Source organism: Mercenaria mercenaria, chromosome 14 (assembly GCF_021730395.1).
Source record: "Mercenaria mercenaria strain notata chromosome 14, MADL_Memer_1, whole genome shotgun sequence".
Classification (NCBI taxonomy): domain Eukaryota; kingdom Metazoa; phylum Mollusca; class Bivalvia; order Venerida; family Veneridae; genus Mercenaria; species Mercenaria mercenaria.
In genome coordinates, this window is record NC_069374.1 from 18,788,297 (window position 1) to 18,799,609 (window position 11,313).

General features: G+C 33.1%; 1 protein-coding gene across 1 annotated transcript; it reads left to right on the forward strand.

The window, feature by feature from the left end:
- The first annotated feature begins 3,907 nt into the window (after positions 1-3,907).
- On the forward strand, positions 3,908-10,960 carry LOC123528026 (potassium voltage-gated channel subfamily B member 2-like). The gene is made up of 3 exons (XM_045307772.2): positions 3,908-4,409; positions 4,730-4,904; positions 9,524-10,960. The coding sequence occupies exons 1-3, from the start codon at positions 4,120-4,122 to the stop codon at positions 10,541-10,543; spliced, it is 1,485 nt and encodes a 494-aa protein (XP_045163707.2). The 5' UTR covers positions 3,908-4,119; the 3' UTR covers positions 10,544-10,960.
- The last annotated feature ends 353 nt before the right edge of the window (positions 10,961-11,313 follow it).

Here is an 11,313-nt window from a genome sequence, read left to right on the forward strand (position 1 = left end):
AATCCAGTCATAGCGTGGTGACATTGCAATAAATATAGTCAAAGCGTGTTGACATTACAATACATTTAGTGACAGTGTGGTGCCATTGCAAGGAATTTAATCATAGTGTGGTGACATTGCAATATATTCAGGCATAGCGTGTTGACATTGCGATAAATCTAGTCATAGTGTGGTGACTTTGCAATATATTCAGTCATAGCGTGGAGACATTGTAATAAATCTAGTCAAAGCCTTGTGACATTGCAATAAATCCAGTCAAAGTGTGGTATTATTGCAATAAATCTAGTCATAGTGAGGTGACATTGCAATAAATCCAGTCATAGTGTTGTGACACTGCAATGATTTTAGTCATAGTGTGGTGAAATTGCAATATTTTCAGTCATAGCGTGGTATCATTGCAATAAATCTAGTTATAGTGTGGTGGCATTGCATTAAATCCAGTTATAGTGTGTTGACATTGCAATAAATCCCGTCATAGTGTAGTGACATTGCAATAAATCCAGTCATAGTGTGGTGACATTGCAATGAATTTAGTCATAGTGTGGTGACATTGCAATATTTTCAGTCATAGCGTGGTGACATTGCAATAAATCTAGTTATAGTGAGGTGACATTGCATTAAAATTAGTTATAGTGTGGTGACATTGCTATAATTTTAATTATAGTGTGTTGAAATTGCAATAAATCTAGTCATATTGCAGTGACATTGCAATAAATGAAGTCATAGTGTGGTGACATTGCAATAAATCTAGTCAAAGTGTCGAGGCAAAATATATCATCGACAGTCGTCGTGTGAAATGTTATATATGTGCCTTTCTCATAACATGTATGTTGTGAAGTAAAATTGATGTTTATCGAAGTCTTCTTATAAGTGAATTGTATTATTTAAATATACTTTTGCAACTGAAATAGGAAATACCATCTCCGAATAAAGGCTTTAACTATATTAACGCCATGTTAAAGTTTTCCAATTTACCTCATAAGAAAGATTACTTATCAACTATCCCTCTATTTCCATTTTTCCATTGTCCAAGACTGACTTTTATGGACAGGTTTAAGTGTAAAGCAGCAGTAATAGCTAGACTTACACAGTCTGTTGAGATTAAACATTTCCCATTTTATTATTTTTTTTAAATATATATCAACTTTTCTGTGGCTCCCTTTTGCTGTGGCTTATAGGCAGAGGCTAGAGATATTGTAAATTTTATCAGAAAGTGGTATCAGAGAGGATTTTATGGCCAAGTGCTTTACATTTAATGAATCTAACGACTGATGCCAGTCTACAGTAATAGCTTACACATTTATCTGTAAGTAGACTTGTAAGTCCACTTTAGCAAAAACTTATTTTAAATATTATTTTTAGATAGAAATATTTACAATTCGGTTCATGAAAGACTTTTGTGCAGTTATGGTAATAGGTTTTACAATATTCAGAAGATTTTCTAATCCATTGATTGTTTTGCACATAATGTAAATATATTAAGCAATATGTCAATTATTCAATTACAGTTCCAATGACTGTAATGATAGCATTCAAAGCCTGGTGTGTCTTTTCACAGACTGTAAATTATTGGTTTTGAAAGCAAATGATAATAAAACTAACTCGGAGGAAACACTTCATTCAGTCAATAAATCGATTGAAGGTTTATTTTACATCTTTCAGATTACAGCTTGTGAGTTCATACAACCATTTTTCTACAATTGGCTCTAGAAGATATTGGCATTAATACAAGTGTAATAAGTCAACAAGTTCAGTATCGGGTCTTTTCTTTCTTACAAACATATTTCATATGTGGCACACAATGTTTTAAAACGTAGTCCACCTATGTCACACACTATCGGTAAATACCGTTATATTTGATCTGTGAATAGCAGGTTTGTTCTTATCAAATTTCTTTAATTCTTTATATTTATACTGACAAAAGCTCAGAGAGTTGGTGAAATCAAACAGCGGAGAACTGGTAGATGTGAACTTTACCCTAACCCCTAATATGTTTAGAAGCGTGTGTTATCTCCAAGTTTATACATCATGTACAGAAGGGTGATTTAAAAGAAGTGAGTACAATTATATCCATTAATAAGATTATACTTAAAAGACTGATATCTATTTTAACAACATTAGCTTCTTTCTTATCTGCATTTTTCTTAAAGACATCTCATACTGCCAAAATCGGAGAGGATGTTTTAATCAGAAAATGCTTATATTATTTTAAATGCATCCATGAATCAATTTATCAGTACTTTATCAAAACTGTCCTTGCATTTGTATTTAATTTACGGAAAAATGGTAAATAAAAATTTTGAATCACTCGAATTTAATATATTTTAGTGGTACCAGGACAAGTAGAAATTCGAGAATTATGCTATTTAATTCAGACTCACTTATTGAATTTAAACTATCGAAATTACTATGTTATATTTTGGTATTGCATTTTTGGTTTAATTTTATTGTACCCTTAGCGGGCGAGTTAAATCGTTTTAGTCAAGAATGTCTATATATGACTAATATAAAAATAAAAAAGTATAATGTTTGTGCAGTTAGATAACATAATTGAGCAGCACCATGAGAAAACCAACATAATGCATTTGCGACCAGCATGGATCCAGACCAGCCTGCGCATCCGCGCAGTCTAGTCTGGATCCATGCTTTTCGCTAACGGTTTCTCTAATTGCAATATGCTTTGAAAGCGAACAACACGGATCCTGACCAGACTGCGCGGATGCGCTAGCTGGTCTGGGTCCATGCTGGTCGCAAATGCACTATGTTGGTTTTCTTATGGTGCGGCTCAATTATTTAACAAAGTTTTTTTGATTTTTTGTTTTTGTTTTTTTGTTGCTTTTTTTTTGGTAAAAGCCAGTCAGCAGCCCGTTTATTATGGTAATCAACTGAAAGCTCTGTAAAGTACATTTGCTGGTATTCCATCGAGCATGTACGCTAAAGAGAGTCTCTTTGTGTTTATATACTGCATCTTAGCTTCCCAATAATTGTTCGCACATATAACAATAAAATCTGTTAAAAGATCCCTTGGATGCATAGAATGCAACCAAGCTGAATAATAGCAGATTATTTTTGCACACCGATTTTATTAAGTCTGGTAATGAAATGAGAGAGGTTATGAAATGTGCAACACCTCTCACGTCCCATAAGCACCGGCGTAAGCGGAACTCTATTACACATCTATTGAATGGACTCCATGATCCTGATGAAAGTATAACAGCACTGATTTAAAATATGGGTAGACTTTTAACAGCCGCCACGCAGCACTTAAAGATTGCTGTTGTGATAAATAATAAAATCTTTAAAAAGATCTGTTAGAAGCATAGAATGCAAACAAGCGGAATAATAGTAGACTCGGTTTAATTGAGTCAGTTCATGAGAGGTAATGAAATGTGCAACACCTGTCACACCCAGTAGCACAGGCTTAAGCGGAACTCTATTATACACATAACAATAGTATTGTTTTTAATATCTCACTATTTAATGGACAGAAAAACAGCAATAATAAAGTAATCAAATAAAGCAAAAGCTTAACAATTAATATTTGTTCAAAAATATAGGTAAAATCATATCAATAGGACATAAGGCAAATACAAACAGAAAGATCACTGTAATGCAACATAATATTTTTTATTTTAGTTATTCCGCACCACAAACGCCGTATTATACTACAATTTTAATTAGTTCAGACAGGAAGAAAAAAAATATTAGTCAATGCTTTTGTGTATAACGATACTTTGTAGCATTGAATATCTATTGGAAAAAGTAAAATTCCATAACACATCCTTTCATTTGTCGTTCCCTGACAGTATTACATAAAGTAATCTAAGCGCAGTCTGGCTTATAACTGTCTTTATTTCAACTTAATTATTGATATGATATTGAGTGGAAAGAGTAATTTGATCTTTAATGATAATATTTTTATTGAACGCAATTGTGCATGTTAAAAGTTGTGCTATTATTTAAGTTTCAAATTGATTATCTCTGTCAGAAATACAATATTTAGCTACGGATGAGATTTGTTATCGTTAAGACTAAAGGCAAAAATTGTTATATACTTTCAAGCAAGCAAGCGGACTATTTTCTAGCAAGTATCCATTTTAATATTTTATATAAAACATAATGACACATGTAAAGTTAAACGTTTCGGGGACGCATTTTGAATTTGATTATAAAATTTTAGAGAATAGGGAATCTGACACGCTGACAAAAATGTGCAAAGAAGCTGAAACCTCCGGCAAGCCATTGGAGTTTTTCGTGGACAGACCTTCGGATTGCTTTGCCGCTGTTCTAAGTTACTATCAGACTGATGAATTGCACATGCCAGCTTCAGTGTGTCCTAAAGCGTTTCGGAAGGAACTACGTTACTGGGGAGTTGCTGAGACGGATCTAGATAAGTGTTGTCTTCACAGGTGAGAAAAAAAAATATAACTACATTTAACAAATTCTGCAGAAATATTCTGATTTCCGTAGCACTGCTAAATGATTAATTAGTAATTTTGATTATACATGAAGCCAAGACAAGTTTATATCTTACACTTTGATCTGCGCCAGCCGACAATGGGGATAAGGTTGTAAAAATCATATAAATAATTTTATTTTTAAGTAATAACAATAATACCAACAATAATAATGCAATATTAATGAGCCTGAATGAAGAAACTAGTTATTATCATTTAATTGATCATTTTGACAAACGTCTTAAAAAGAATATTAATTCTATATTTTTCAGGTACTATTCATTTTTCGATGACTTCGAAACACATGAAAAATTTAGCCTGGAAACTTTAAGTCAGGAATTTAGGGATGGCACTTTTATACCAATTTATAAAGAAAACAAATTGAACAGACTCAGGCGTAAAATATGGAAGGTTGTTGATTTTAAGGAGGAAACAGTCCGCGCAAAGGTAATTACAAAACCTGTCTATTCATTTTATTACTTACATAAGTCACAGGCGATAACCTGAAGTTAATAAATTAATTGCAGTAATGCAGCAGATGTTCATCAGCATAATCATAAGTAAATGTCAAGTAAAATACATGCTGAATGAAATAGAGAACGCAAGAATTATTTTTAGAAAGTTTTTTTTTTTTTTTTTTTTTTTTTTTTTGTTAGTTTTATTTTTATTTTCTACATTATATAACAAGCCTTTGTCAAGTAAATATACAGCATAACTATTGATAAAAGATATACTGATTTGGCATTACAACTCATAAGTCCACATAGATAGATGCATTATTTTTCTAAATATTTACAGGGTTTACAAATACTTTTCAGAACGTTCTATATTTCTTCCATGAGAACTACTTTCCATATACATGTATTGTTTAGGGATTGTAAGTTCTTGAAGTCCACAGAGATTTATAAATCATAATATCTTAAACTTAAAACGCCTGCATTTGGTGATGGCGAGCAAATTCAAGTAAGTTCAATCATCATATATTTTGCTCGCCTACAAAATGATGATTTTTCAAATTAATATTCTTACAGTTTTGGGAACATTTCTTTATAGTTTTGACTGAAATTCTACCTGTACCATTTTGAAAATGCAGTTGGCAATCTGTGGTGATCAACAGAAGGTGAATTTACATATAAATGGGGGGAACATGAGAGACAAATGCATTCTCAACAGCTAGACCAGAAATATTTACAAAATAAATGTTTTGTTTTCAGAATGTTTCTAAAGCAAAATAAGCACAAGGTTCCTTGATTTTGTTGTCCTAATTAACAGTTCATATATTTTGAAGGTTTCACGTGTATTTGAAATGAATCCGAAAATTGGCTGACCAATCACATTTTAGAACATTACTTTTTACGCCTACTTAATGCCCAGCTCTAATTGCATAGAAAGATTATCCGGTCATAACGTTTCAGTCGGAAATATTTTATCGTTTTTAAAGCAGATAGGAATTTATCAAAAAAACTAACATTTCATATTTTTAGTTACATCTTTTGCAATATCATTATGTTTGCAGCTGATATTTTGACACATACGTATATACATTTTTACATAACTGATTTTAGATATGCTTTACATTTTTACATGGACGATTTTAGATATGCTTTACATTATACAGTGTGCTTTATATTTTTACATGGATGTTTTTAGGTATGTTTTACATTTTTACATAAATGTTTATGCTTTACAGTTGGCGTTTGCAATATGATTTCTTCTCGGCGATATATGACCATTTTGTGTCGATTCGCCGTAAAACCCAACTCACTCACTCACTCACTCATAAAAAGATATTTGCCATCTGTCTTTCTGTTATTTGTAGCGATATGGCCCTACACGTTTGATGAAAAATATGACATAATAGTGATCTCCTAAATACACTACTGAAACAGATTTGATAAATATTCAGAGAGACAACATTGATGTGTATCGAGAGAAACGCATATTGTGTTCAAACTTAGCTTGTGTGTACAATGGAGGCTGCATTTTTAACTTCATCTTCATAAAATTTGATCAGAATGATTGCCTTGATAAATTCTAGGTCAAGTTTGAATATTGGTCATCTGGGGTCAAAAACTAGGTCAGTAGGTCACTAGGTCAAATCAAAGAAAACCCTTGTATATTCACAATAGGGCTGCATTTTACACTGGAACTTCATGAAATTTTATTAGAATGTTTGCCTTGATAAAATCTAGGTCAAGTTTGAATATTGGTCATCTGGGGACAAAAAAAAAGGTCATCTGGTCAAATCAAAGAAAAGCTGTGTGTGTGCAAAAGGGGTTGCACTTTTCAATGGATATTCGTAGAATTTGACCAGACTGTTTGTCTTGATGAAATCTAGGTCAAGTTTGAATACTGGTCATCTGGGGTAAAAAACTAGGTCACCCGGTCAAATTAAAGAAAAACTCTGTGTGTGTAATATGAATATTTGTGAAAATTGAAATCTAGGCCAAGTTCGAATATGGGCCATCTGGGGTCAAAAGCTAGGTCACCTGGTCAAATCAAAGAAAACCTTGTGTATCCAATAGGGGCTGCATTTCTCACTGAATATTCGTAGAATTTGATCAGACTTTTTGTCTTGAGCAAATCTAGGTCAAGTTTGAATATAGGTCATGTCTAAAGACACACTGCAAAAACTTCAATGTGTACAAAACACAGCGGCCCGCATCATAACCAAGACTCCACGATACGATCACATCACGCCGGTCTTGAAGGAGTTGCATTGGCTTCCGGTTCAGCACAGAATTGAGTTCAAAATCTTGACACTTACATACAAAGCTATGCACAATGAATCTCCCAAGTACATTGTCGATATGCTGGACATGTACAAGCCTCGTAGAGACTTAAGGTAGGCAAATGGCCCGGTGTCTTTGGTTGTACCTGGGAGTCGAACAGTAAAGTATGGTGACAGAAGTTTCAAGCATGCAGCTCCAAAGCTTTAGAATGCCCTTCCAACAAGCATCAGAGATTCAATCTCACTGTCCGCATTTAAAAAATCTTTGAAAACGCATCTCTTTCACACATGTTATATAAAATAACTAAATCTGAAATACTGTTGAAAATGGCGTTAAACCCGTAACAAACAAACCATGACAGGTTTGTTTCGTGTTGACAAAGGGATTGCTCGCGTAATGTAATTTAACGTTGAACATAATTTATGGATGATCTTGTTTTAATTACTATTCCTTTTAATCTTTTACCAATATATTTACATGTATGTATATGTATGTATGTGTTCTTTATGTTTTTGTGAAGCACTTTTGAACGCACATATTTTGTATGAAAAGAGTGCTATATAAGTGTGGTATAATAATAATAATAATCTGGGGTAAAAAAACTTGGTCACTCGGTCAAATAAAAAACTAAATAAAAAGAATAGATGTGTGCAATAGGGGCTGCATTTTTCACAGGATTTTCATGAAAATTAAACAGGTTCCTCAAAAAGCGAAACCTGTAAAGATGTATCAACTATGTTGTCGTTAATGTCTAACATTTCACGAACTGATCCTATGAAGATTTGTTCATATGTAACGATGATCTGTCTTTATAAATGTAGCTACAGAAAGCCTTATTAGGGCATCAAAAGCATCCACAAATTTGCCATGGTCAGATGGTGTATACATTTAAAAAGGTGCAAGGATGTGTGTATTTAGATACGTAACTCATGCAAAACACACCATCCTCTCTCACAGTATTAAAGGGACTGGCTTCCAGATCGTTCGACAACAATAAGTTTTTTTAGATATCTGGAAATAAATGCTATACAATGTAATTCTTAATAAGGCTTTAAAACTTAATTACTGACCAACTATATGTTACGAGAACACACGAGAATTTGCTGTTTTTACTACTTTTTACGATGAAAATCGAAAAGCGTTGGTAACGCTTTTACTCCAGGTAAACTGTCTCGATTATAAATATCTATATTTCGAAGACGTAATTCACTACTTCCGCTATAGCGCTATTGGTTACGACGACGGGAAAATGTCCTTATTGCCGCGGCGGTCCGGGCTTCGATTCCCGACGCGGTCATCTTTTTTTCTTGATTTGGAATTTTTAAAATATTTTAGAAACAAAAACCCATATAATGTTCATAATATGACCAAACTTCAGTTTGAAAGATTTTTTTAGCCAAATCTGGAGGTCAGTGCCTTTAAAATAGTTAAAATTTTCACGATGATGCTTTATGATAATATGTCACTAAAACTATTTTCAAATCGCTCGCAATTACGCAGTTAATTCCAAAAAGGCATTTACTATAACTAATAAATCACATTATATATTTGGCTATTCAAAAGTACCTTCAAAACTGCTTGAATTTCCAAGACAGTTGCTCATGAACTTAATGATTATCAGATATACATACGTACAACGATAATGTAAAATATCAATCAATATTTGCTGGCAGAATGTTCACAATGTCACATGTGACATTTCACATAATTAAGAAATCGCCTTTACCAATGTTTAAAGCGCAAAGTCATGCTATTCCGTGCGTAATAATATACTTATTCCAATATCTGTAATTAAATTGTTAGGAAAATGCTGGAACAATTCAATATCACATGTGCTGAGTTGATGTGCATATGGTATACATTTACGTGTATCTCTATGACCTTCTGGATTGCATTATGTTGACTGCGTTCTTTGCCTGTATCTTTCTCTGTTGAACATTTTTTGTCAGGGCTTGAAACATACACTATGTATATATACACAGTACAGGACAATCGTATTAAGGTTAATCGTGTACTTGTATTTCGTTAAACATCAGTACAATATTTCAGATTCATTTAAATATCTTTATGGCTTTTTGAAATATCTTCAATGTAACATATTTTGTACGTACCTAGAATGAATTTAAAATTGACCTGTTGGGTATTGAAAATAGAATTTTACTTGACAAGTTTACTTAAATGAGAGTAAAATCGATATGTTCTGTTTTCATTTTTCGCAGCCTTTTGTGATGAAAAATACAGTATATTAATAAAAAAAAACTGTCTTTGTTAACAGTTTTACAAAACACCTATCACGACAGGTGTGTTAATCATCTCTTTCTACTTACTTTACAGATCTACCTTATACTTGTGTTTCTGATGGTTGTGATGTGCATAGTGATACTTGCCTTCAGTACAGTTCCGTCCTTCCAAAGGAATTTAAGTAGGTGTGAACTTTTGGAGTATCTGGAACACTCAAAACACGACCATGCGGAAAAGGCCAAGGTACAGTTGGGAGATCCGGATTGTTCAGGATTAGTCTATAAAGACGTAGATGATTTGGATGACAATGAGCTATTTTGGGAAGAGGTAGAGGAGTCTTATATAGATGGAAACTTGACAACAACTAAAACAAATGTGACGCTTCCACAAATGAAAGTTCGTTTGTTTGTTTTCGAAGTTCTTGAAAGTATAACCGCTGCTTTCTTTACCACTGATCTTTTACTTCGACTGTTCACTTGCCCGTCTTTACTGAGATTCTTTCGATCTGTAATAAATTGTTTTGATATTTTGGCGGTTACAGGGTTTTACATACATACTGCTGTCATCAGTATAGAAAAAGAACATAGATATAACATTAGCTGGATTCGGTTTATCAACTATCTGCAAATTTTCAGGGTCATGAGACTTTTTCGTATCGTAAGGAATGTGCGTGCAAGTCGAGTACTAGCGTTCTCTCTACGTCAGAATGGCCGCGACCTGACATTGCTTGTATTGTTGGTTATGATTGGTGTAAGTACATCAGCATGTTTAATTTATTTCATCGAAGAAAGAGATGTCATAGAATCTATCCCTGTTGCTTGGTACTGGGCACTGATAACGTTGACAACAGTGGGATATGGCGATATAACACCTAAATCTAGCGTTGGGCGACTTGTTGCGGCATGCCTGGCAATCTGTGGCGTATTACTACTTGCCATAACACTTCCAATGTTTGTAAATAACTTTCTGACTTTGTACAAGTACTCCTGTCTTGATGAGACAATACAAGAAAGTACAAATAGGAGAAAAAAGTTTAAAGGGACAGTTCGTATTACAGATGTCATTCATGAAAAGACAACAAATATTGATAATACACAAAACAACAATGATTAAAATTCCGATTTTTATGGGCATAAAACATCCGAATAACGACTTTAAGTAAAGAAAAAATTCTAAACATCACAACTTTTGTTTTATTTTTATTTTATATTTACCTTAAAGTACAATTTTCACTCTTTCATGTTCTAAAACTGATCGTTATAGATAGATTTGAATGTACATAATAATACTGTAGCCGTTGTGTTACATTTGTGGTAAATGTAGAAAGTTGCTACATCTATTAACACTTTGAACAGTGATATGTTCAGTTACAATTATCTGTATGCTAGCACACAAGGACATTTAACAAAATATTTCTGTTTTTGTTTTAGAAACTGTCTATTCTTTTATCTTTTCGTAAATAAAATGTTAAACATTTCTACGGGTGTTGCATGAAGGTGTTGGATATTTCATTATTTCTAATGGTCTGCCTCAGTCAAACCGAGTGTGCTATTATTTTGCTTTATGTTTTTTCTTCTTCCAGTGGATTTTCCTATGGACTTTATTTCATACAAACGTAAAGGTTTTATTGCAATGCTTATTGTTTTTATCAAAATGTATGTACTCACTGTATGTAAAATGAAGAAAATTGCAAAATTATACCATACTGTATTTGCTGCTATAGTCGAAGCTCGACATCTCTAACTCACTAATCTCCAAATTCTGGCTATCTCGAAAAGATTTTCAAATCGTGTCCCGAAAACACGAGCATTAGATATCATTTTAACTCAAAGTAAAACGCTCGGGATACAAAGATTCAACTGCAATTGTATGTTATCCTGGAT

What these genes read in the sequence shown, in the direction of transcription:
- LOC123528026 (XM_045307772.2), top strand. Translation starts at nt 4,120, where the DNA reads ATGACACATGTAAAGTTAAACGTTTCGGGGACGCATTTTGAATTTGAT. An exon ending in GATAAGTGTTGTCTTCACAG is followed by an intron (nt 4,410 to 4,729) that starts GTGAGAAAAAAA and finishes TATATTTTTCAG; the next exon opens with GTACTATTCATTTTTCGATG. An exon ending in AGGAAACAGTCCGCGCAAAG is followed by an intron (nt 4,905 to 9,523) that starts GTAATTACAAAA and finishes CTTACTTTACAG; the next exon opens with ATCTACCTTATACTTGTGTT.